Here is a 27696-nt window from a genome sequence, read left to right as displayed (position 1 = left end):
AAGCCCTTTAAAGCTCCATTTCAAATGTGTATAAACTATACTTGCAATGAGGATTACAAGCATTAATAATAATAATAATAAAAACCTGCCACTATTTGTATTTAAACTTCATTAGTCACTATGCTAAACAGACTACATACTGTGTGTTGCTGTGGGAAAATCTAGTATTACAAACTTTTGACTAAAAAACAAGAGCAACAATGAGTTGTTTCATTTTTGCTTTATAAAAAAGATAGCCTCCAAATCAACTCTGAACATCAACTTCCCTAAACACATTTGTGTTATATTTAAATTTACTAACATGGAGTTTTAAGAAACACTTTTATTGTATATAGAATGAAGAAACAAGTCAAAATGTTGGAAGGGAAAAGGACTCACACCTGCTGGGTGCTCAGCTGCCCGAATGCAATCAGGGTTCCAGTAGTTCCCACTTCGTTACTTCCTGGTCGGTCAGACGGTCTTGCATCACTCATGCTCCTTTCTGGGGCCCAAATTTCCATGTTTCCCACCAGAAAATTAGGTGCTCAGATCATTTTTATTGGTTATGTTTGATACTCACTCGTAAAGGTATCTCATAAAAACTCATCAAAATGAATTAGTTATTATTTCATTTTTATACTTAAAAACACAAGTCTAAACTACCCTTTGTATAGGGGACCTAATTTTTATAATTACTTTTGGATAATTTTAAACACATTTTCACCTGGTGGGCAAGGGGGGGAATGAAGCCCTTGCATTTCTCTTGCAACGACTTCAGTTCAGCACAGGCATGACTGTCGTAATTGTTAACCGTTGTCACTTTCCTAAGTGGTGCTACAAGGGCCATTGCATGTGGAAGAATGCGAATCAACAAAAACAAGATGGCAATTGGGGGTCATGGACCAAATTTGGCTCCTGCTCCCGGACGTGTGGGACGGGTGTTCGTTTCAGAACACGCCAGTGCAATAATCCAATGTGAGTACAACCCCTGTAATTCTGGTTATTTTTGTATAGACCAGAAAATGCTTCAATGTGCTGTTATTACTATTTTGTTTCATCAAATACATTTAAAATACAGAACATGAAAACTAAGGGTGTAACTGTCTATTTTGGGTAAATCTCCATTTATCAATTTTGCGAAGAGTAGTCAATGGTGAAGATGAGAGGCTTGAGTGAAGATCACAGATTTTTAAGAAATTACTGCTTAGGAATATTAAGAAGCTGAGCAGGGGAAGCCCTGAGATCCACTGTAAGAGGCACAGGTGTGTCAGGGCGGCAGCAGCACCAACTACAGATGCTCGCTCACTTGGGGTTGGGAGGGCGTGCTTCTGGGTGGGGCAACAAAAAAGGTGCAAGGTCAGGAATTGTTGGAGAAGTTATCCATTTATTCCCTCGGACTAAATTGATCGAATCCCTCTAGCATGCTCAAGAAAATATATTTTCTAAAGGAAAAAAATGACCAAAATATCAATCTTCAGACATTCTTCCTTGTCTAGGGTTTAACATGTGAGCAGCGCTGTGTCCCTGGCAGCAGGAAGGCTCGGAGCATGTCCTTTATAAAGACTGAGTGTCACACACCTGTCTTCACAGGAAGAGATGATGGTAGTATTAGTGGCAGACACAAAAACAGTAAAAATTACCGTAGTAAGAGCAGCTAAGTTTCACTATGAGCCACACTCTGTGCTAAGTGTTTTAAATATGTAAGCTCACCTAATTCTCTCAATTTTTCTCTTAAGGAAGAAAGGATGGGAAACTGAGGCATAGAGCTGTGGTCAGAATCTCTTTGAGTTGCACCTACATGTCTCATGCATGGTAGAAAATAAAAATTTCCTGAGCCTATATTTTTTATTCCATTATATACTTTGCCATGCATTTAAAATACACTGTTTAAAAAGCCAATTTAAGTTGAGTTTTGGGTTCACCCCTTTTTCTCCCCACCCCCCACCCCCAGCAGGGAGGGGAGGGGAAAGGATGGTGCTTTTGGAAAGGAATTGAAATTAGGAAGTATGAGTTCATTCACTTGGTGCTGGCAGCTCAGAAGCTCTGGCTTTCTGCCCTCCCTTGAGCACTATGCCTGCAAGCTTCAATGGCTGGACTGGAGCCAAGAGGCCTTTTTTGTGAAATATTTTATTTATTTATTTATTTATTTATTTTAGAGAGAGGGGAAGGGAGGGAGAAAGAGAGGGAAACATCAATGTGTGGTTGCCTCTTGCTCGCCCCCTGCTGGGGACCTGGCCTGCAACCCAGGCATGTGCCCTGACTGGGAATCAAACCAGCGATCCTTTGGTTCACAGGCCTGCACTCAGTCCACTGAGCCACACCAGCAGGGGCCAAGAGGCCTTTTTAAATGTTGTCTTTTCTTTAGGCCCATCAATGGTGGTCAGGATTGTCCGGGTGTTAATTTTGAGTACCAGCTTTGTAATACAGAAGAATGCCAAAAACACTTTGAGGACTTCAGAGCGCAGCAGTGCCAGCAGCGTAACTCCCACTTTGAATACCAGAGCAGCAAACACCACTGGATGCCATATGAACATCCTGACCGTGAGTAGCAGCCTGCTCCTTTCCTCCTGCACGCATGGTGACTTCGAGTTTATGCTTCGTCTTCACCATTCCCTTGGACTCTTGATCACTACTTGGTAACTTAGAAACCTTGGTGCTTACAGGGTTTCTTGGGTTTCCAAGAATAAGGCTAACATCCTCCTTTCTCTAGAGAGGTGAGAATTCTGGAATAGTTCCCACAAGTAGCACTACCCCCATCACTACTGAAAAGACCAGGGGAAATCCAACAAAATGAAAAGCGTGGAAGAGATGTTGAGTTTTCCTCATTCAACGGAAATCCCTCTCCTAGGAAACACTTTTGGAATATTGTGATCTGTCCTTTCTGAATAACTAAAGGAAAATGTAGCTATTTTCTAATGGGGTCAGGAACAAGAAAAAAGACTACTATTTAATAATAACAGAAACTTCATAACCTTTTTACTTTTGTACTGTATGCTGGTTATTAAAAAATACACTTGAAAGCTCCCTTTTAATGTTTCACTTCTAACCCTTAAACTTTCAGTTAAATATATTCAAATGAAAATGTCTCATCATATTTCTTATTTGACTAAATAAAAAAAATAGTTACATGATTGGCATATGATATAATACACTGCTGAGTTCAGTTGAAAAGCTGTTTTAAAAGAAAGATGCATCCATGTAGGAATTCAAAGGTACAACGCATTAATAAAAATGCATTTTTTAAATCTATTTTGGTCACATAAATTATAATAAATGTAATGAGGTTACACAAATTCAGAAACTTTCCTAGATCACTGAGTCAAATGAAAGAGAAACTCTTCCGGCACTCTAAGCATCACTAAAAGTGAAGTGGTTCTGATTTAAAGTTTTTGAAGAGCTGTGGTTAAATCTAGGGTTGCCATGCAACCTGAGTGGCCTGGCATAGCCCCAGGTTAGACCTGTTGTCCTGGTAGAATTAGTGACAGAGCCCCTTTTCACTCTCAAAAGTATCCCAGTTTCGATGTTAAATCAGATGGTCACCCTGGTTGAAAAAGTCTGCTAAGTATATATAATTTCCTCCCCTCTTTATTTATTTATACCCTGTTTTGTTTTCAGGAAATCACATTGAGATTTTGTATTTAAAAAATAAACTATATTGTTGAAATACACCATTTTATATAAATAGTTGATTTAGTTTTCCATCTTATGCAGCCAAGAAAAGATGCCACCTGTACTGCCAATCCAAAGAGACTGGAGATGTCGCGTACCTGAAACAGCTGGTGCACGACGGAACGCGCTGCTCTTACAAAGACCCGTACAGCATCTGCGTGCGAGGAGAGTGTGTGGTAAGCGCCGTGCAGTGTTGTGCATCTGCCTTACCTAACATTCATCTGCACGTTTTCCAAGTTTTTAAACCATTCCTTATCTGCGAAATCACATTATGATGTGAATGTATGAGTAGTTCAGTAGCTAAACTAAATCTGGGAGAAACAGCACTTAATAAAATCAAACTTTGCTCACTGGCCAAATGAATATTTAAATACAATTTCCCTAATAGCAAACCACATTACTCTGATGTTTGCTGGTTGGGAATACAGTTTGGAAACAATGCCTTTGTTTTGAGTATTTCAATGTTAAATGTGTTTTGTCTTTTCTTTAAGAGATAATTCTCTCCTTCTCTCACCTTCCAATTGACTTTAAGTTTAAACATTGAATTTAACATCTGAACCATAGTAGTGAAGATGCAAAAACTGTGTTTTTATCTTATTTAATCTTTTTTAAATGCAGTTTGTTTTCTTACTCATGTTCATATATCATGTGAAATTGATATGAAATTATCCTTTTTAATAGTTTATTGTATTTTTCTATTATAATTTATCACCCCTATATCCTCTTCCCCCCCACCCCCGCCATCATCACACTGTTATCCATGTCCATGATGTTTTCGTTGTTGTTCAATCCCTCCACTCCTTATTCCCCCAGAGCCGTCATCTGAAATATCCTTATTCACGGAACACATTGCTTCTTCCTGTTTGACTTATTTTCACTTCAGAACAACTAGTGTTATATTCATGAATCTTAAGTGTGGGGATGCCTCATAGTTGGTCTGAAATTTTCCCAAAAGTGCACTTGGGGGTTTGTTCATCTTTCACCTCCCACAGTATGTAGTACATCAAAGGATGCGGGGTCATTATTTCCTCTGCACACTCTCATCCCGGACCTACCAGTGCAGTGGCATGTCACGTACCCTACACTGATTTACGTTAAGGAGCTGCCCCAGCTCAGAAAGCCTTCAGTAGTTCCCTGTTCAGTTAATGTGAAAATGTTTCTCTTCCTCTGGTACTCAAGGCCTTTCACAGCCCATGCTTTGCAAATTTTCCACTTTGCTTCCCCTGTCACACCACACCAAGTTTCCATTGGTTTAAATATGGTTAAATATTGTTCTATGACCCCACTTCCCATGAATATACAATTTGCATGGCTCTTTTAATCCCTCTGTATTCTTTTATTTTAATCCTCACCCAAAGATATGTTTATTGATTTTAGAAGGAGAGAGAGAAACGTCCATGTGAGACAGAAACATCAATTGGTTGCCTTCTGTATGCAGCCTGACCGGGGGTTGAACCTCCAGCCTCCTGGTGTACAGGATGATGCTCCTACCACCTGAACCACGTGGCCAGAGCAATCCCTTTGCATTCTTGAAACACATTTCCACACACTTGATTCCTTCAGGAACCTATGAATATCTCTACTACTTTGGTGGAGTTTTGTCTTACATGCCTAGCAAACTTGTAAAGCTTGTACTAATGTACAACTCACTATTTCATTATTCATTTTATAAATATGAAAGCAACCAGGGAAAAACAGCAACTTACTTTTGTCTCCTTGGCATCTACTACAACATCTGTGCTTAATAATGATAACTATGTATAATGGTCCCTAGACTGGGTGAAGTTTATCCTGGAGTACAATTTAACCTGGAACACAAGTCATTTGATTGCATAGTAGTTCTTTAAAAGATGGAGGTATTATAAATCAGGGTTAGAACAAAAGTTTGGTGCAAATGGCCTGACTGTGTGTTCCAGATTAAACAAGGTCATCATTCTCTAGGGTGCTAACCTTGCCTTGACACATTAAAATTAGCCACATTTAACATCTTCTTTCTGCAGAAAGTGGGCTGTGATAAAGAAATCGGCTCTAACAAGGTTGAGGATAAGTGTGGCGTCTGTGGAGGAGATAACTCCCATTGTCGAACTGTGAAGGGGACCTTCACCAGAACTCCCAGGAAGCTTGGTAAGATGCCGCCTCTGATGCATTTAGTATCCTTCTCTATGATTTGTGTTTTTTGAGACTTCTTTTAGGAATGCAGCCTTTTCTCTATAAACATAATAAAATATTAACTGCTGATTTATTTTTATTCAGATGACCTTTTAAGGAACTGTTAAAAAAAACATGGAGTTCATGTCTGTAGCATTTGTAAAAAATTATCTACTAAACTTTGATAAAGAACAAATAAATCACTATCAATTATAGTAGCTAGCTAAAATCTTTGTTTTGTTTTATTTTGCTTTTAATAAAATGCATTAGACCTAATTATTAGAATTGGTGCTTACTTCGAATTTTCTGTTGCACATAAATTGTTGATCAGAAGTTTAAAAAATCACAAAACTTTAGATATAACATATTATTTTTGCTTCTTTTATTTTAAAAGTGAATAGGTTTTGCCTATTTATAAATCTATACATCTAGGGTCCATATTTCACATAACTTTTTAAATTTTATATTAAACAAAATTGAGGTACAACCAAAAATAACCTGAGGTGTCATTTCTTATGTGTGTGAGTTTTGTGCATTTTAAACAATCAATGACCTGGTCTTAGGCATATGGTAAATTTCAACAGATGAACAACAACAAAAAAACCCCCAAAAATAATATGCAAACATATTAACAGTATTATAATTATCCATTTGAATTTTTATTTTTTGAATTTTAATAAAATATTTATACAAACATTTATTAATAAACTTTCTGAGTTTATTACAAATATTTAACTATTCAATAAGCATTTATTGGACAAATGTTTCTGACACTTCTGCAATTAAAAACACATTTGATGTGGTGCTTTCCTTGAGAAACTTCTCTTCCATTACCCAAATCCCTGTCAGTATGCAGTTGTCCTTTGTAGAATGATGGAAAACAAAATAAAACAAAGAATTTTGGTTTACTTTGACTGAGTACCTTGTTGTAATTTTCTCTTTTAGGAGAAAAGAACATATAAAAAAGTTGGTCTTCATCCGAATGGAATAATTCTCTTAGTTCTTTTTATTCCCATTACACCTCAGCTACCCCACTCAAGCCAATTCCCCAACATGTGCATTGCTCTTTGACATACTTACAGGGGCAGAGCTGGGGGACTATTCTAACGTGTTTCTCTTAGGCATTCCTTACTTTAGTTATGGATGTCTGTTATTCCTGGGTGGTAATTTGTGAACATTGTTAAAAAGCAAATATTGCCATTTCCAGCTGACTATATTACTTTAATAAAGTGAACAGAATTAGAATATTATATACATAATGTTTTGGTGCAGTAAAATGTAATTTTCTCCATCTCTTTATGAAGTAATTTATGGTGCTTTACCACAGTTATATATGATTATTTTAGATGTAAAGTAATTCATTTGGTTTATTTCCAGTGTGAATGAATGTACTAAAAAAAGTTTCTGCCATACTCATTTACTCTATACATTGTGCGTAATATGAGATAGTGATATCTTTTTTCACATACCTCAAAAATTATGCTAAACCTGCAAATCAAGGTCGGACGAACAGAAGAAAACTTTCATCAATCAAACAGATTTAAACTGTTGAAAGATAATCTAACATCCATTTCTTTGCACTAAGGCTGTTATTATAGTCATTTAAAGACTAATTAACCTATTCCAACAGGGAAACATTTAAGCAAGAGGTGCCATAAAGAATTGAAGTTGCTGGAAAATGAAATCTGCAAGTATTCAACTTCAAATCACCTATATTCTCATTCATGCTTAGTCTTACTTTCATTGACTATTTATACTTTATTGGCATTAGCTAATTATTATAAATGCATTTTGACTTCAACATATAGAATTATAAAACGTATTTTAACTTACCTAATAATACATATACATATAGCTTATATAGTCAATGAAACAACAAGACTTTGATAAACATGAAACCTCCACTAATGAAAGACATTCTATTTAAGGGAAAACGAGAGGCGCCTTCACTTTACCCAAAGGAGCTCGTAATATTTCTCTTGCTGAAACAAGGGAAGCTAAAAATGTACTGGGTAAGTTGTAGCAAACTGCAGAAAGATGGGCATCCATAAATGAATCAAGCTGTTTCGCTGTCCTGGGCATCTTACGCATGTGACTCACAGGCACTGAGCACTCAGGCAAACATGGCACTTTCCATGTATTGGGCTTCCTTCTGGCTCAGGTGCCCAAAACTCAGGCCCAAAATCACTATTCCATTTAGTTAAGCTGTTAATGACTATTGTGACTACCCATAGGTAGCTAGTAATTGTCTATATACAAGTGGCAAGCATGTTTCTTTCTCATTCCATCAGCAGTTATGAGTTTATAACTGAATTTCTGTCAATACTCATCCTGTAGTATATGAATTGGATATTTTATAAGGTATCATTTACATCATCTTCCTCTATTTGCTTACTTTTTGATGGAAATGAGATGTAACACTTCATTTCTCTATTTTTTCCCTGACGATTGTTGATTTATAGCTGCGGTCTTAATTCTAAGTGATCTTAAGATAATTTTTAGAATATGTGATATCACTAAGAAATTCTGTTACATATGAAATTGACTATAACAGTATTGATATGATTTTAAAACCCAAGGCGAGCCATTGCACCTATTGGATTTATTTATTTATTTCTTTATTTGCACCAGCAGCTGGAGGCTAGGGTGCGTGTGAACGGTGTGTTTGACGACCTGCAGGCATTTTCTGACCAAATGGCTTGGTCAAATGTACAATATGTATTTTAACACATTCCTACTATAATACTTGTTGAAAGCTTAAAATTAGTTGCTTATCACAAGAAGAATGCTTGCTGATTTTCCTTTTGTAATTTTCTAGAATAAGGCAGGTTTTAAATATCAAGATATTTTATTAATTAGAAGTTTTCACTACTTGCTACTTAGACTTTTAACATACTATATAGGCTGATAAAATATTTTCAGAAGTTCAACTAATACTCTAAAAACTGGTCCCACTTCACAAGAGTGGTTTATAAAACTAAAAATCACATGGAAGGAGCCAGGAAAGTATAGAATTTGCCTGAGTTATTGTTGACCCAATTCACAGGTCAACACAAAATAAATGGCTAATAGGTTGGAAAGATTAACTCTTTTCTTCCTCTTTAATTTTTTTTAAAAAAAGGTTTGCCCTAATCTCATGCCAGATGTCACACAAGCTACCAGTGCTTTGAAGTTAATTTCTGAAACGGCTTCTTTCAGTTTATGTATGCCCTCTTCGGCGTGCAGGGGCAGTGGGACCGGAGCGCTCATCTAACCGTGGTGTGGCTTTTGTTTTCTCCTTTGCTTCCTACAATATTCACCACACATGCAAAGGGTACCTTAAGATGTTTGATATCCCCCCTGGTGCCAGACATGTGTTAATCCAAGAAGACGAGGCTTCTCCTCATGTTCTTGGTAAGTGTTTCTAACTGCTGCCTCTGCTTTAACGTGCACTTAAATGTGGAAATGTCAAAGAATCCTATCTATATATAGATATATGTGTGTAGGGGTATATATGTATATATAGATATGTATGTAGGTGTATATATGTGTACCTGGATTTGCAGGATTCAAGTTATATACATATGCATTGTTATGTGACTGTTGGGCAGCTCTCCCAAATATTCTTTCTTTAAAACAAGAAATATTCAAAATTAGAGCTTTAATTTTTTTTGGAACCTCAATTGGTTCGTTATTACATGAAGAAAAAATCATTTGACAAATTGATACATTTGCATTTTTGCTCTGCATTAGGGGGTAAGAAAAAATAAATATGTTAAAATGCACCAAATTATGGATAGTATCAGAAAATTTGCCATATTTATTATGACAAATTAGTTCTGATATTTTGGTTTAAACCATACTGTATGCCTCTCCTTACTGTTCTTGCATTTTAAGTTCTTTGACTAAACAGCAACCACATGTGAGTTATACTAGTCTAATGAAAATTTTCCTAATATCTGTTATGTGTCCAGTTTCTGACTGGTACATGCAGACCCATTCGCATGGCTGTTTATAATTTCCAAAAGAAGATTCTTTTCCTCCTTTATGAGGGGATCGTGTAGAAATGCACTTCAGAGTCTGTGTACAAGTGTGAATGTAACTTTCACGTAGTCCTTGACCTATTAAAGCGCTAAGACTTCTGAAACTAAGGTGTCATCTGTCAACCCCATGAAAATTTGTAGAAAATTGTTCTTTTAATGTGTGACTTAAAAAATGGTATTTCATAGAATATTTTTAGCATTTAAATTATATCCTCCACTAGATTCCCTGGCAGTCTAGCAGTAAGCTGGAATTTTAATTATTGGAGTTATTTTTTCAGTAATTAAAATTAATTATTTTTCATCCTTAGCATTCAGATTATTATCTTTGGAAAAATTAGACTAGTTTTAAAACTCACTAAGAATCAATCTATTCAACTTAAATTGCTCATGTTTTCTGTACATTTGCAGTAATGGTGTTAATATGAAATTTTATTTTCTACATCATTATATGCTGGTAAATACTTCCAAACTTGAAAATGTCATTTATTTTTATTCATTAAGAAAGTATTTTATTTTATAATATATAGTAGATCTATACTACATTAAGAATTCTAGCCATTAGCCCCAGCTGGTGGGGCTCAATGGATTGAGTGTGGGTCTGCAAACCAAAGGGTCGCTGGTTTGATTTCCAGTCAGGGCACATGCCTGGGTTGCTGGCCAGGTCCCTGATGGGGGGCACGTGAGAAGCTACTTTTTCTCTCCCTCCCTGTCTCCTTCCCTTCCCCTCTCTCTAAAAATAAATAAATAAAATCTTTAAAAAAAAGAATTCTAGCCATTAAACAGCTTTACTAGCCATATAAGTAGAGGATGTGACCTTGGAATTTTATAGTCATAAGAACTAAAAATGAGTTTAATTATGTTGAGTACCTATAAATATTTTTACTAACTTGAAAGAGATACACAGTAAATAAATAAGCCATTATGTTACATGCTGAACTAACATACATGATTTGCATTAATTATTATAGAAGTATCCCTTATTTTCAAAATATTCCCATGTTTCTGAGGAAATGTATAGGATTGAATGAGTTTAAAACTGTTAACCTCTTTGACAATATTTTCAAATGGGAACATTTCCTAATTTTTATCTTCAATGTAAATTTCTTATTATTGCTTTTGAATAGTTAGAAATCCTTCTTGAGGATTTTAAAGACCTATTGAAGGAAATGGGACTCATATCAGAACTAACACTCATTTTGATTTGTTTGATGCTAAGAAACAGTCTTTGATTTATAGAAGGAGACAGATAAACTTAATATGGATCATCAAATCTGGAATATGATAAAATAAAATGTCTGCTGGTTCCTCATTTTCCTCCCTTTAGCTATTAAGAACCAGGCTACAGGACACTATATTTTAAATGGCAAAGGGGAAGAAGCCAAGTCACGGACCTTCATTGACCTTGGCGTGGAATGGGATTATAACATTGAAGATGACATTGAAACTCTTCACACCGATGGACCTCTACACGATCCTGTTATTGTTTTGGTATGTGGCATTCTGGGCTCACTATTTAGTTGGATAAGTTATAATTTTTTTAGTACCTTATCTGAAAACACTTTTACCTTATACATTGAATATTTAGTTGGTTGTTTTTTTTTTTAAATAATTCCATTTACCTAGGGCAAAAATTAATTGTCTAAATGTATTTGAGTTTATTTTTGAACTATCATTCCATTCCACAGGTTAGATAATTTTATAGAAAACATACAATAATCAAAACTTTAAGTGTGAATGATAGGCAATCCTAAGCTCTCTCTCACTTTTGCATAATTACACTGCATTCTTTTCCAGCTGCACAGGTGTCTTGTCTTGGAGTCTGCCATTTAACCTCCAGGGAAGATGGCCTGGAGACTCTGCCCCCTGAGAGTGGTGTGGACACAGGGAACAATGGGCTGGAGTGATAAGGAGATTTGCAGCTAGAGTAGCCCGTTGTGGACCAGCAGTGCTCTGTCAGCATGCTCTTCCTTTCCTGTCCAAAGGGCCGGGACCCCAGGCCGGGAGGCCTGAAGCCTGGGGCTAGGCTGTCTGGAGTGGAAAGCACTAGATCTCTTGCTAGCGTGTGAAAGCCAGCACTCGATTTTTTAATGCTGTTTTAAAAACAAAGGCTAAGGGGGAAAAAGAGAACAAAACCCAGATAATCACATCCTTCATTTTAGTGGCTTGATATCACTTGATTTCTCAAACAAAAGCTGTTTCTAAAAGTTCGTATTAAATACCAATGAATTGCACATTTTTCCCCTTGTATAATTGATATAATCCTATAAAAGCTACATGGAAGTCAATAAAAACTAATTTTTTTTGGAAAAAGAATTCTTTGCTGTACACAAAATTTTAAAAGCAAATAAATTGACTCTTATTTGCAATGTTTTTTTAAAAAATTACTATCTTTATTTCATCTTCGGGGAAAAAGACACACACACCATTTCACAGAAAGAGGACATGCAGTATACAGCAGACAAAACTCACTTAGCTGAGTAATAAACGTAGGAAAACTCAGCTTTACTTTTTATCAAGTAAATAACAACTAAAACAACAGCCCTTTGCCCATTCGGGTAGTAAAGATGGAAATTATATAATAGGTAGTGCTGGACTGGGGCACTTCCATATACTGTCTCAGTTTGAAAGTGGTAATTTTTCTAACCATTCTGAAAAGCCGTTCATCTGTCTGTCATAAGAACTATAAAGTGTTTGTACCCTTTTGCCCCCTAAGGAAAATCAGAAATCGTCATAAAGGTGGGGATAAATTCTAATCAATACAAATATTTATAAGTCAGTAGTTAAATAATGCACCCAGCCATTAGGATTAAACACTATGCTGGCATTTACAATTATGTCTCCAAGTGGTATTTACTGTTTGGGGGAACTGTGTATAGCACATTTAGTGAAATAAGCAAGTCCAGAGAGAGTGTGGGTGTGCATGAGTGTGTTCACACACACACTCAGTATGCAAATATCTTGAGGCTATATCCCAAAATAATAGAAGTAACTTCAGTTTCCTCTGGTTTAGTAGAATTATGAGTGATTTTTTTGTGCTTTTTTATAATCTACATTTTCTGGAGGGAACTTTATAATCTTTATCATTATAACAAAACTTTATAAAGAATAATTTTAAATGCATTAAGGAGGTATATAACTTAATGAAATTTACAGTGAATCTCATTATAAAGTTATTTACTTTTATAATACAAACCCTTACTCCTCAATGTATGTCCAAGTTTTATATATTTGAATTTTTTCTTAAACAGAGAACACTTGTACTTTACTTGAAACAAAAACATATTTTTAGAAACAACTTAAAAGTCTTCCAGTTTCAGTAAGAGCACTATTCTGAAATATTTTAAATTTTTCACTCATACTTTAAAACTCTCTCAGGTGATTTACATATACTTATTCATGTGTGTGTTAGATTATACCTCAGGAGAATGACACCCGCTCTAGCCTGACGTATAAGTACATCATCCATGAAGATTCCGCACCTACAATCAACAACAACAATGTCATCCAGGAAGAATTAGACACTTTTGAGTGGGCTTTGAAGAGCTGGTCTCAGTGTTCCAAACCCTGTGGTGGAGGTAACAGTTGAACACATTTATTACATTACAAAGTAATCATAGTAAACCAGTCTTCTTGCTTTTCTGCCTTAAGGATTGACTCCAATCAAGGCCATAATCTGAGAATATCATATATAACTAAAGTGTAAATACAAAGCATTTTTACTGGAATTTCAGAATCTACAAAGGATAGGAAGCCATTCATTAGAACAGTAGACCTTCTTAAACCCCTCTTGCCCTTTCCCTTGAGTTCCTTCTGTCTCCTATCATGTAGCCACATCCCTAGTCACTTTACTCCTCCTAAGCTCTCCCGGATTCAGGGTCCTCTGGTGCTTGCCTTCTTTTCCACTTTTATTTTCCATACCGATGCATTTCTACTCTACCATTGTTAGTAACAAAGGAGTTATTAGTTGCTCTATGTACCAGACACAGTTTTAAATGCTTTATATATTAATGCGTGAATATTCACATGGCCTCTGTGAAGTCTACTATTTTTTTTTTGAAATCACTATTATTATTATCTCTATTGTATTAATGGAGAAAGTGAAGCTCAGGGAAGGTAAGTAATTTGCCCACATCATAAGATACATACCCAGGAAGTCTGGCTCCTAAGAACATGCTCTTACTACATTTTGCTTCCTCTCTGCCCTCCCCAAGGTAAATCCATTAAGCTCTTCTCAAGGTTTCTCAGTCGCTCCCATCATCCATTCTTCTCATTCTGTACATCAGTGCTCCAGAGCTGAGCTGGCCAAGACAGAATTCTCCCCAACAGGCAGAAGAAGGCCATGCCCTCTCACAATAATGATACTGAATAATTGAAAACAAAAGATTATTGATTGTATAATTTCAAAGTTAAGAATATATTTCTAAAGTGTTTTTTGGGGGGGATATAGACATAAAGTGTTGTAGTTAATTATGTAAAATGACACTTTATTCATTACAAGAAGTTGATTTAATTTGGACCCTCCCTTCTGCCTGCACCCTCAATATTGACTTGGTCACCAGATTTGTCATACACACCTTTTTATTATCTACCACACCTATTCCTTCCTTACAAGCTTCCTTCACAATTTTTGAGGGGAAGGTTACTGCAGAAGTCTCTTAGTCAACTAACTTTTGATTTTCTTCTCTTCCTTTATTTCCAGGGTAATCTTTTTGAATGAATGAATAAGTGGATTAATGAATGAGTATAATTATATTATTTCCTTGACTCAAATCCTTTAGTCTCCCAATATGCTGCTCTGAAATACAATATAACTTACGTAGTATTCTCGCCAAGTGAATAACCTGAATTTAACCCTTAGGACACAGGTGGCAAACAGGGCCTGCGGGCCGAATCCGGCCCTCCACCATGTTTTATCCAGCCCTGCACCTTGTGTCTACCCCGTGGCAGCCCCGATCTCTCACTTCACTGTTAAGGAGTAGTTACATGTTTACAGTCCTAAATTACATTTGGCCCTTTGAAGGCAACCTTGAGGCTGATGTGGCCCCCAGTGAAAATGAGTTTGATACCCCTGCCTTAGGAGAACATTAAATAAACCCAAAGTGTGGGACATTTTTCAAAATAACTGGCCTGTACACCTCAAATATATTAAAGATAAAAAATGTCTCAAACACTGTTCCTTATTAATCTCATAATTCCATGACAACTAAATATTCTTGGTTGGAAAAGCACTACTATACAGAACATTATAGGGGCAATGGAAAATTTTTTAGTATGGTCAATATATAATAGTATTTCTGCATTAAATATCCTGATTTTAAGAATTATATTGTGATTTTGTAAGAAAACGTGTTTGTTGTGAGTGATAAATGAAGTATTTAGATGTGAAGGATCAGGGTGTCAGCAAATTTATTCCCAAATGGTTCAGCAAAATTTCACATATATATCACATATTAATTATGTATTAGAATTGTAATATCATTATAATTTATATATATATATCTTAAATATGGTGACATGGTAACACAAGGTTAATCTATATGCAAGACATACAAATGTTTATTGTGTTTTCCTTACAACTTTCTTTAGGTTTGAAATTTAAAAAAATAAAATTATTCATAAATATGAAAGTTGGCAGTTAAGGAGACCTTTCATAATTCCCTGTGACCTTCAGAATAAATTCCAAACACTTGTCTGACACGCAAGGCTTTTATATTGGATCCTTTCCTACCTCTCACCCCTCTCACACATGAAGCGTCAGTCATTCAGAGACCTGCAGTTTCCTGGTATTGCCTTTGCTAGGAATATCGTTTTGCTTCATTCCCTTTATGCAATACTATTTGAACCTGAAGATTCTGCTCAAGGAAGTGCTGATCTTATAAGAGTTCCCTCCCCTTCTCCAGCTAAGTTAGAGCCTCTCCCATCTGTGTTACTTTGGTGCCCCCTGCAGTCAGTTATGTTCATAGCTCTGTAAAAGCCTAGTTCATGGATTATTCTCCGTGGTTTTCAAACCTGTCCCTGACACTAGATTCTGTATATTCAGAGTCCAGTTAATTAGCAAGTATACAGTTACTATTTAATAATTTGTAAAATTTATTAAATATAGGCTCTAAAAAGATAACTTTGTTTATATAATTTACTTCTGGACCTTCAGCACCTAGAACAGTGGCTGGCTTACTGCACGCAATCAGTAAGTATTTGTTGAATGAATGAATGGATGGATGACCAAATATATAACAGGATGAATAAGTGATTTAATCCAAAGAAATTTATTTTCTTCCCCAGGTTTCCAGTACACTAAATACGGATGCCGAAGGAAAAGTGATAATAAAATGGTTCATCGCAGCTTCTGTGAAGTCAACAAAAAGCCGAAACCTATTAGAAGAATGTGCAATATTCAAGAGTGTACACACCCACTGTAAGCACTTATTTTAACTGTTGTACCCTGGGGACTAAATAATATGGATTTTAGTGTCTTTAGCTCTTTTTAATTTTAATTTTATTCAAAGCTAATATATGTACCTGATTTAAATAGTTAAAGTCAATTCACAGGATTTATATAAAGCTGCAGTTCCCTGCCATTTGTCATATTCCTGCTCTTCAAAAACAACACTTTCCACCATGATGCTTCTTTTGACATTTGATACAACTGCTTCCATCTCTCTAAGTGAAATGTTTTTGCTTTTGCTGCTTGACTTTTTAGGGCAAGGAGGGGTAGGGAAGTTTTAGACATTATGTATCTTGAACTTCCACTGTGGAAAGTGAATTATTTAGTGCAATCCTCCTCCAAAACCACACCCACAGCCCACACTTCTCCCTCCCCAATACTTTCAATATTGATACAGCCTGTCTTTTACTGATGTTAATGTTCAGAGTTTATATTATTTCAATGACATGCATGTCTCTTACCAGTTGAGACACTTAGTATCCTATTTTTGTTTCTTTTTTTTTGGTAAAACTTAGTTTCTTCTAGAGTTCATGAATGTCTTAATTTTTATATTTTTTATTGCATTTCACAAGTTTGTGCCTAAGCGCTCTTCCATGAGTAGCAATCTCCTCTGAATACTAAATGCTAAACACTCAAGTATCTTCTTAGAGATATCTCTCAGAGAGTTCTGTGTATTCCAGCCCTGCCCTGGGCAGCACACGGCTTTCCCACCCTCCTAGCCAGTCCTGTTGCCTGCATTCCTTGTCTTCTTATCTCTGCTATAGTCATTTGTTCTGATGGATTGTATCTTCCAATAGCTTCATAAAAAAGTATATACAAATTAAAAACTTTTATTAGAGAATTAAATTCTTCTACACCCAAGAAAAACATAAGTTAAAGTATAAGTATATAGAAGAAGTCTTTCTTCTACTCTCACTCTTGATCATTTGGACACACACTTGATTCCAAACTAGAATGTATTTCCCTCTGAATTTTGAAACCATTATTCCATTGTTTTCTAGACTGCAGTCTTGCTGTTAAAAAGTCATTTGACATCTGATAACCAGTGCTTTCAGTGTGACCTATTTTTGTCATCCTAAGTTTGTAGGATCTTCTTTTTGTTCCCAGCGTCCTGAAATTTTATGGCCATGGAATTTCACAGCTGGGTGTTCACCTTTCCTCATCCATCATGTTATGACTTAGTTACAGACTTTTTGAAACATGAAACCAATATTTTTCATCTCTGGGAGAGTTTCTTGTATGATTCTTTGAAAAAAAATGTCTTCTATTGGTCTTTTTTTCCCAATGTTCTTTCTTTTGGGGATATTTGTAGTAAGGCTTTCTAGAAAGATTTAATTTTATGTTCTCTCATTGTTTATTGTTCCACTTGCTGAATTTTTCATTTTTGCTTCTATGTTAATATTCAAGAGAGCTTTAATATCCACAAATTCTATTTAGTTCCTCAAATTTTCATTTTTCAAGGCATTTATTTCTTATTTCACAAATGTAATAACTTATTTTATCTCTTTAAAAATATTCAAGATTTTTCCTCTTTCATGGATTATATCTTTTGAGTTATTTCTTCTGTTTCTTTTTCCCCACCTTCATCATTTGTGTTAGAAGATTTCTGTGTTTGGGGGATTGTTGGCTATTCACACATATAAAAGAATGCAGGATTAAACAGGCTGGTGCGAAGCTTGTTTTTGATCAAGAGTTTGCTGGTGAGCTTCATTATAAGATGAGCTGGCTGGTTATTTCACTGAAAGACCATAAATTATTTGTATATTTAGGGCTTTTCTAATGAAACTATCATTAGATTCCATAGAACAGAATCAGCTTCCTGTTAAGGGGGTATAAGCCTATGGTGTAGGCAACTAGGTTCATCTTAGCATTCCATATGTGGGCTCTTACATCACCCCCGTTTTCAGTATGGTTTTGTTCTCTGTAGTCTCTTGACTATGTCTGTTGTCCACAAGTTAAAAGTCTGGTTCACCTTCTACAGAGGGCAAACCTCAAGTTTCCCGCAGCTTCACAGGAGGGGCAATCACCCGGTGTGGTCAAGGATTAGGAGGCCTCACTGCCTCCAAGCAGACTTCCCATCGTTCCCGCTGCTTTCAGCCCTGCCGTCGCCCATGCTTTCCCAGTTCACACTCCCCCCTGCGGCCACAGTTTCTGTAGACTTCTGAAATTCTGCGTTGTGGTTTATCAGCTCCTACTGCTGACTTAAACTTCATCCTTCTTATGGCTACTGAAGTAGCAGGCATACACCCAACTGTTTTCTAGGTTCCAAAATTATCTCGTGATGGCTTTTTTCCCAAGTTTTTTGGCCTTTGTGGTTTTCTATTTTTCTCCTCCACTGCCATTCTAGGAGTTTCAAGATGGAGTAACATAGCCATAATTGTCTGTGTGTCTCCTGCAATCTCTGTCTCTTCAGGTGAAAGTCACTACTGGGGCTTCAAAGTTGAACACAATTTCTTTGTTGCCAGAATACATTTTACTGCCTGTTTGATAAGCTAGAGCAATCTTAAACTGTTAATACCAAAGACTGGTAAGGTTTTAGCATGGTTGTAGTTTGGTATCCCATATATGTGGAAAGAGAAAACAATTGCAGAGGAAAAGTAACCTTAGAAAGGGTAAATAGTATGCCTCAGTGACTTTGTGACAGACTGATAAAGCAGATGCAATTGATGGGGACAGCCCTTCGGGACCCGGTAACCACATGTAATGGAGAACTGTCTGTTAATACTGTACACTCAGCTGACTCGGGGAGCGCTGGACACCTTCACATTGACACTCGTATTTGGCAATGCCCTTGGGAAATCTTTGTGAACGTATTGTTTTGGAAATATTTCTTCCAGGTGCCTTCAAACCTTGATTGTACGCTGCCTTTATCTTTGTGTGAGACAGTCTTCATGGCAACAGTTGTAGAAACGAAACAGTTATCTCAGAAAATTAAAACATGAGTAAATTCACGATTTTGTGAAAAGGCAGCAGCAGCCAGATAAATTTGTGTTAGCGAGAATGAGATGGATTCCTTTTTCATTTTCATTTCAGATCCTTAACACCATTAGGCAATATCACTGAGGCTGCTTTGGTACTATTTTGAAAACTACCGTCATGTCTGAACCTAACCAGGCATCCTTTAGATGAGTTTCAGAAACCATCTGTCGATCATCCATCCTTTAGGAAAGGACTAGCTTTCGGAGTCACTGGGAGGCAGAAAAATACTAAGCAATTAAAAATAAAAGTGTCAGGCCTATTATTGTTAGACAGCTCTAAGGCTTTTTAATTGTTCAATACACCCATCTTTCTGAAAGGGCTCCCTGTACTGCCATGTGCCCCACTGGCTGCACGTCACTCAGCGAGCAGAGCCATCTAGGCTTGCAGTGCAGGAGGATGCACATGCTACATCCCAGTGACCATGTTCAATCTTAACCCCCATACCCACAGCTGGGCAGCAGACGAGTGGGAGCATTGCACCAAAACCTGTGGGAGTTCCGGCTACCAGCTGCGCACCGTGCGCTGCCTCCAGCCCCTCCACGACGGCACCAACCGCTCCGTGCACAGCAAGTACTGCGTGGGTGACCGTCCTGAGAGCCGCCGGCCCTGTAACAGAGTGCCCTGCCCAGCCCAGTGGAAAACAGGGCCCTGGAGTGAGGTGGGTGTGTCAGTTCTGTGTACACATGTATGTGTGTAAACATGTGAAGTATATTTGCAGACTTTGTGTGAATTGAGAAACTAACATTTTGTAATCATTAAGTACCTGGAGGTGTTAGAAAAAATAATGTTTTAAAACAGTGTTTGTATTTAGGATAAGTTGGTAGAGGCAAACCACGTTTGGGTACTTTGAGCCAAGAGGAGTCTAAAGGTGACAGATCTAACATCGTTGTTGACTTCACCATGCCTACGGAGTGAATTCCAAACCCCTCACACTGAATGCAGGGCCCTGCTCCGTTTGGCACCTTGCTAATCACTCTTCTTCTTTTTAATTTGGATATAATTGACAAACATGATATTAGTTTCAGGTGTGCAAGGGAATGATTCGACATTTGTGTATGCCACAAGAAGTCCTACACTGACTCTTCTTATTCTTTTTTATTGCCACTCTTTGGCCCAGTTTGAGTAAAATTCTAACTGTTCCAAAAAGACTTTGCCATTGAGAGCTGACTACCTTTTGGCAGGTTGGCCCTTCACCCCCCTCCTCTCTAACCATCTCCCTCTCATCTACCAAGGTTCACCTCCACAGCCCAACATACCACCTTCTGGGGTGCCTTTCCCAAAGTCCTTCCTATGCATTCCAAATGCATATTGTTCATGCAGAGTATTGTAACTCCTGTCCTTGAGCCTGTGCTTACCACTAACCCACCCACTTCTCAAGAACCATGCGCTTTGTTTCCTTGGTACCCAGCCAGTGCCTGTGAAATGATGTTTGTTTGGTGACTGACAGACTCAATGTTGGGGTGCCTGAGTTAACCCCATGTCTTTTCTATTTGTAAAGACTCATAATGAGGATTCAAAGGAGAAGAGGTAGAGAAGGAAAGGGCATCAAAAAGCACCTAAGGAGGAGGAAGTAGAGAGCAGACCCAAGAAGGAAGGACAAGTACGGGAAGGTCACCTGAACAGACCATAATGATAGTTCATATTCCTTTCCCCTCAAAGTCCTGGAATGAGGGCCCCTCCTCTGTAGCTCCTATCTAGAACAATAGCAGAGACATTTCTGAGCATAGTTTTAGAGTGGTTAGCCCCTTCATTAAAGAAATGAATTTATGAGAATAGAGTAATAGTGGTTCCGAAGAGGTTGAATTAGCCAGGGTAGCCTGTCAGTAAATCCTGCCACCTGTAAGGAAGGTGAGAAAATGGCAAGGTCAATACCATGATCAGCCCCCTAAAAACGGCACCACTATGCATATATTAACATTATAATACCAATGGCTTCTTTCATAGCAAATGCTTATTATATGCCAGGCATAATTTCTACACACCCTATCTCCTTTGCCGTCATTTAGTTCTACAACCATCCTATGAGGCAAACATTATTATTATTCCAGCTTTCAGAGAAAAAAGGAACATGCCCAGGCTGGTAAATGATGGAGCCAGAGTATAAACCTAGGACTATCTGTCTCCAAACCCCAGGGTAAAACCGCCTCCATAAAGAAAGAACCCCAGAGCTGTGTGTACGTGTGTGCATGTATGTGTGTGTATGCGAATGCGTGTGAGCATGGAGGAAGGAAGAAAGGCGGTGCAATGAACGTCTGTAATCGCAGCCTTTGTCTCCGTAGTGTTCCGTTACCTGCGGTGATGGGACGGAGGTGAGGCAGGTCCTCTGCAGGGCTGGAGACCACTGCGACGGGGAGAAGCCCGAGGCGGTCAGAGCTTGTCAGCTGCCTCCCTGTAATGGTAGGTGTGATACTAACTGATTTCCCTGCTCCAACGATGGTTTGTTAGCATCAAAAAGCAGAATTTCCTTTCAGGACAAGCTCTAGAATTTCTATTTGCTTATCAAAAAATAACCAAAGGAAAACAGTCTTAAAAAATTAGTCTAATACAATTCTTAAGAATGGTGTTGCAGGCCATGGCCGAGTTATGCCACCTCTGCAGCTCTGACTCGGCAGCGCGAGCCGGAGGGGAGAGCTGTGGCCTGTACACTCACGTCTGTCTGTGTTTCTGAAAAGGCTGCTGTTTCCCTCTCTCTGATTTTCTTTATAACCTCCCATCATTGCAAACCTATAATATTGCAGAAGGTTTGGAAATGTTTTTACTAAAATTATTCCATATAGACATGTGGATGGTAAATGCTACTCAGTAGGCCATTTCCAATATCTGCCCACCCATCACATGCACTCCCCCAGGGTGACTTCAGAATAGACACCTTGCGTACATGCAAAAACTTGCCTTCGCAAGTACTTCCTGTAGTACAAGAGTAGAGTCGATTTAATTTAAAAATAGACATTGATTTGCTACTGTAAAACAAATAAAGTACATATATTGGATGATTTCAGCTTCTGTCACGCTGTCTCCTTCCTCCTTTTCTGTGCTGGTTCTATTTACCTCTGTCTGTTCTCCCTGCCTGTTCTGCTTTTTCCCCTTCTTCCCCTACATACCTCCTCTTCTTTCCTCCCCCTCCATACTTCCTCCCTGCTTCTCTCTTCCCAGACTCATGCATTCTCTCCCTCTGTCCTCGCCTTACCCTTCCCCCACCACAAGCTTCCTCTGAAATGCAGTTGTGCTAAATCTGTGCCCAGTGACAACTGTGGACACTGCTCTGACATACTCGTGAGACTCCAGACTAAAGAGGTTTCCTTGCGGTTGGCCTACAACATCATAACTGAGCCGCTGATGGAATTCTGCCATGCGCTAAATGGTGTTTTCTTTTTTCAAGAAAATTTGCAAAGCACTATTTTATCAAATGTCGAACTTTTTGAGGAAATGTCAGGCTTCAAGTCTTTTGAACCTTCTAAGTTTTCATTTGCAAATGTGTAGTGGCATGAACAGGAATGACCATGAGAGGGAGACAAGGACCTGTACAGGGTCCAGCGCAAATAACACCCCTTTTCATTACACAACCTTTTATTACAGAATCACAAGCATGTACTTCTGTAACATAACAATATCACACTCAAGCACACCATATGACATTTTAGGTGAAATGCTCAAATTAAAACTGTAAATTATCACACCCAACTATTACCCTACCAACCACACTCAAGCAGGCGTTACTTCTGCTGGACCCTGTATATTCAATCATTTTTCTCTGGAAAGTATATTTGAAATCTTAATACACAAGTCAAATCCAAAGGAACAAACTTTACTCTGAAGCTATAAAGTTTAGTTGCCCTAATATCTTATTCTTATGTAAGCGTTACTGCCAGGGGGCTAACTACTTTGTGAGGAGGTTTTACTGATCTTAATAGCTCTATCAGCTATTTCTGCAAATACACCTAATTATCAGCAAGAATTTGTTTGATTTTCTTCCTTTAGCCAAAAAAAATTTTTTTTTATTGGAAACCAGAGGTGCTGATGAGAAGACGTAACTGTGTCAGTGATTCCACTTTCTTTTAGCAGCTCTCTTGCTCCGAAACAGTTCTAAGAGCTCTGAAAGGCCCTGTATTTCTTCCACATATCAGTCAAGCAAGTAATACTTCCCAGCAGAGTCTCAAGCTGCAATTAGAATCAAATGGCCTTTTGAGACACTGTGTAAAACACTTTTCCTGAACTTCCTATAATGATATGGGCATGGAGTGAGAAGCCTAAAAAGCTTTCTTAATTCTAATGATTCTGCCCTATGAACTCTTTTCTAGATACATTTGGATTGTACTATTTATTGGCACCATTAAGTCCTTCCCAACTCTCCTGAGGCAAATTACCATAAAACAAATGTATTCCTTTGCTTCTATTTTTTTCAGAATATCTCTCCTTTTTCCCTCTCCCATACAGAAGCATATTCTGGCCTAATTAGACCCGGGCTGGGAACCTGTCCCTGCAGTACCAAGCTGCTCACACTCGGAGACCGAGCCCCTTGTGCGGGCTTCTTCAACTCAAAGAGATTAGGGCACTTTGAACTGGGCCACATGATTTAGAAGGTTTAAAAAACTTGGAACCAGAGCAAGGGTGTTAGAGGTGAAGAGTCAGAGGGAAAAGAGACTACAGGGTCAGATAAGGTCCATTACCCTAGGGCGGGAGCCATAAACTCATAGAAAGAAAATAGTTTCCTTCTTTTGAGATACAGGCATAGAAAAAGTCATTCAGGTATGATGACGAATTGATGTTTGAGGAGAAAGGCATTAGGTGATTCTCAGGCATTCACACCATAATTAGAAGATTATCTGAGCTAATATGAATTACTCAAACACATCATACTATATAAAAGATCTGTGAATGTCAGACAAATGTAAGTCATTCCACAATTTGAGATGTGGGCATGGTTTTGTAACTAATAGATATTATATTTTCTAATACATAATAAGCAAGGGTGGTATTTTTAACCCTCCTGTGGGCCTTGCCAACTCACCCTTCTTTTAACTTTTTCAAGCATGAGAAAAAAGACTTTTTAATTTCTATGGCAAGTTACATAGCAGATTCATTACCTTGTAATATAATTTTACCCAGTACGTCTAATCAAGATATCATCTTGACTTTTTCTTTGGTAATACATTTTTAAGATTTAATTTGTTCCAGCAGGTCTTTAGTATATATCTCTATTTTAAATTTAATACAGAGGCTACTTTATTAGCAATACAGAAGTACCATGAAATAAAATAAACTAGATGCCTCTTTAGATCCTAAAAATATTTGTTAATCCTATTTTCTCATTAGAAGATCAGGTGAACGTTCCTCATAGGAACAAAAAGTACCCTCAATCGGAAGACTCCTGATGGAGATATTAAAATGGTGGTCAAACCAAGTGTGTTGCACGTAAAGAACAACTTATTTCAATGAATTCATCCTAATGCTGGTATTTATAATTCAAAGGCTCATATGGACAACTCCCACCAATGCCTGATTTTACTTAAATCTGTTTATAGTCATAAACAATTTTAATTTCTCTCCTCCTTATATTTTATATTTAGATGGGTTTTTCTTTTTAATTTTCACAGATGAGCCATGTTTGGGAGATAAGTCCATATTCTGCCAGATGGAGGTGCTGGCGCGGTACTGCTCCATACCAGGTTACAACAAGTTATGTTGTGAGTCCTGTAGTAAGCGCAGTAGCACCCTGCCACCAGCATTCCTTCCTGAAGCTGCTGAAACTCAGGATGATGTCATCTTTAACCCCGGTGACCTCGACCTCGCTGGATCTCTAGTGATGCCTACATCTTTGGTTCCTTACTATTCAGAGACTCCTGCTGTGAGGAAGAAGTCTTTGAGTAGGACCTCTTCAGTGGGAGGTCCAAATGCACATGCTGCTTTCAGGCCAAACAGTAAACCTGATGGTGCTAACTTACCCCAGAGGAGTGCTCCGCACACAGGGAGTGGGGCCGTGGGGCAAGTCTCCCCTGCCACCAGGAGTGGCCCCCTCCCTTCATCTCCACCCATGGCTGCTGCCCCCTCCCTTGCAGTCCGTGATTCAATAGGTGCTTCTTCTCAGGCAAGAACCTCAAAGAAAGATGAAAAGATGATTGACAAGAGACATCCAATAAGCTCATCCCCCTTGGAAAGATGAGAAGGTGAACCTGGAAGGCTAGAAATCAGAGGAAAGCCCGGCCAAGCTCCCTCTCCCCAGTGGTGCATATCGCTTCATTAAAGTGAAAATCTCCATTGATTGTCAACTCATTTTACCTGTAAAGGGAAGAACAGAAAGTGCTGGTTCACTTTCTAGTTTCTTTCCTCCTTTTTTTTGTTCTGCATCGACTAATTTACCAGAATTCATTGGAAGAAAGCACCAAAGAGTATTAACAGAAGGAAAAGTAAGTTGCTAAATACATTGGTCACTCTCTAAAGCAGAAAAGGGACTGGAACCAATTGTGCGTTTCGGCTGATTTTTTTGTTTAAAAAAAGTTATAGTAAAAGTAAAAAAGAGGTGCCAATGGTTTACACCTTAACAAAATATTTTGGGAATGGAGCAAAGAATTCGTAGACTTGTATTCCTATTTATCTATATTAGAAATATTATATGAGCAAATTTGCAGCTGTTGTGTAAATACTGTATATTGCAGAAATCAGTATTATTTTAAGAGACGTGTTCTCAAATGATTGTTTACTATATTACATTTCTGGATGTTCTAGGTGCTTGTCATTGAGTATTGCCTTATTTGACATTTATGGGTTGATTTTCAAAGCAAAATATTACAAAGAGGAAGGATTGCAGCTATTGACAATACAAAGAGTTTTGTTTAATCAACAGTGTGATACCTAAATTACAGAAAAAGAAAAAAACAGGTAAGCTGCAGATATACAGATTTCAGCTTACCTATTACCTTCTGTCTTTAATAAAAAGGAATGGGGCTGTGGTCACAGGGGCCAGAGTCCAGTAAATGAACCTGTCCAAAAACAACCTGAAACCCTCTTACCAGGACCTCAATAGGCACCACTGAAGTGTCCTATGTTCTTGTCTTGTTTTTGTTTTCCCATAGGTGACATATCCAAGAAAAAGCATACTCAATGTACTGTAATAATAACAAAGGAATATGTATTGAGGTAATTTGTATGTTGGTAGCTGAGAAAAGTATCATTGAACTAGAACTGATGCTCAAGGACAGTAAGGCTTTGGAAGCAGGTTCAAAAAAGCATTTGTCAATGGTTGCAATATTTATTGTCTGCATGGTTCACATACCCAAAGGTTCACAACCACAATGCATCTGACTGCAATAATGTGCTAGTAATTTATGTCAGTGGTCACCTTACTCACAGTGAAGCCAGAAATGCTCTCTCCAGGGAGTAGATGTAAAGTACTTGTATATAGAATTCAGAACTGAAGATATTTATTAAAAGTTGAATTTTTCTTGATAGTATTTTTATGTACTAAATATTTACACTAATATCAATGACATATTTTGTTAAACTAGAGAGACATAATTAGAGATGCATGCTCTGTTCTGTGCCTAGAGGAGAAATTTAAGCAAACTACATCAGCCGAATCAAAGAGCTTAAAGTGAACAAATTTGATGTTATGCAAACCATTTGCATTTTTGAAGTAGTTGAAACAAAGTTGATTTGTTCCCCTTCAATGAAACATAAAATAGTATGAACTCACCTATCTTTTTATGAAATAGTGAACTAGAAATATTTGTTTTAAAGTATTTGAAAAACATACATACTTCATGAATTATACTTCAAAGAAAAAAGATGTATGTCAGCATAATGTTTTTGAGGTCAGTTCCTGAACTAAGAATATATGTTAACCTTTCAAAGCACAGAATGTGCAAGCACTTTTGCATTTTAACCATGGTAAACAGCTTCACCTATGGACTCTATACCTCTAAGGAATCGCTGCTACTTTGTGCAAGACTTTTGAAAGTCAAATAAATTAGGTGAATTCCAGATCGTAAAATAATCCCTGAGCCTCAAGTAGAAGTCATTCCCCTCCCCAAGTTCCCCTGAATGAATTCTCTCTAGTTTGCTTGCATGTGTATACATCTGGTCCACAAGAGAATATAGAGAAAGATGGTCACACACATACACCTCCCATAAAGATGTACACACTCGTATACTTCTGATCTTTGAGCTTCATTTTCTACTAAGCTAAAAATTCTTTTTTTTTTTTATCAAAGTGTACACTACTGATGCTGTTTGTTGTATTGGGAGCACGTAGCAATAAAAATGTTAATAAAATACAGATCTGACTCCATCTAGCTTTTATCACTAGATGCATCACTGAGTAATGAAAAAGTGTTCCTTCCTCCTACAAAGTGAAGTATCAAACCCATTTGCTATTATTGGGATTTTCTCTAAAGAGGTTCAGATAAAGTGACATTGTCTCCTAGTTTCACATCAGGGTGTGTCCTAATTGTTTCAAAG

The 27696-nt window shown here is 37.6% G+C and overlaps 1 protein-coding gene across 1 annotated transcript in view; it reads left to right on the top strand.

Moving 5' to 3' along the window:
- ADAMTS3 (ADAM metallopeptidase with thrombospondin type 1 motif 3) overlaps positions 1-27512 on the top strand; it is a 229285-nt gene extending 201773 nt beyond the window's left edge. Inside the window, exons 12-22 of the mRNA XM_024577370.3 lie at positions 809-954; positions 2345-2520; positions 3691-3824; positions 5649-5772; positions 9109-9189; positions 11143-11306; positions 13228-13393; positions 16101-16233; positions 19693-19900; positions 21522-21639; positions 24837-27512. Of these exons, the coding sequence (XP_024433138.2) occupies positions 809-954; positions 2345-2520; positions 3691-3824; positions 5649-5772; positions 9109-9189; positions 11143-11306; positions 13228-13393; positions 16101-16233; positions 19693-19900; positions 21522-21639; positions 24837-25402 (2016 nt within the window). The 3' untranslated portion in view covers positions 25403-27512. The remainder of the gene's footprint in view (positions 1-808; positions 955-2344; positions 2521-3690; positions 3825-5648; positions 5773-9108; positions 9190-11142; positions 11307-13227; positions 13394-16100; positions 16234-19692; positions 19901-21521; positions 21640-24836) is intronic.
- Positions 27513-27696: the final 184 nt, after the last annotated feature.

The sequence above is a fragment of the Desmodus rotundus genome, chromosome 4 (genome assembly GCF_022682495.2).
Source record: "Desmodus rotundus isolate HL8 chromosome 4, HLdesRot8A.1, whole genome shotgun sequence".
In the NCBI taxonomy this organism is placed as follows: domain Eukaryota; kingdom Metazoa; phylum Chordata; class Mammalia; order Chiroptera; family Phyllostomidae; genus Desmodus; species Desmodus rotundus.
The sequence above is the reverse complement of the archived record's forward strand: the minus strand, read 5'-3'. Positions and strand labels throughout refer to the sequence as shown.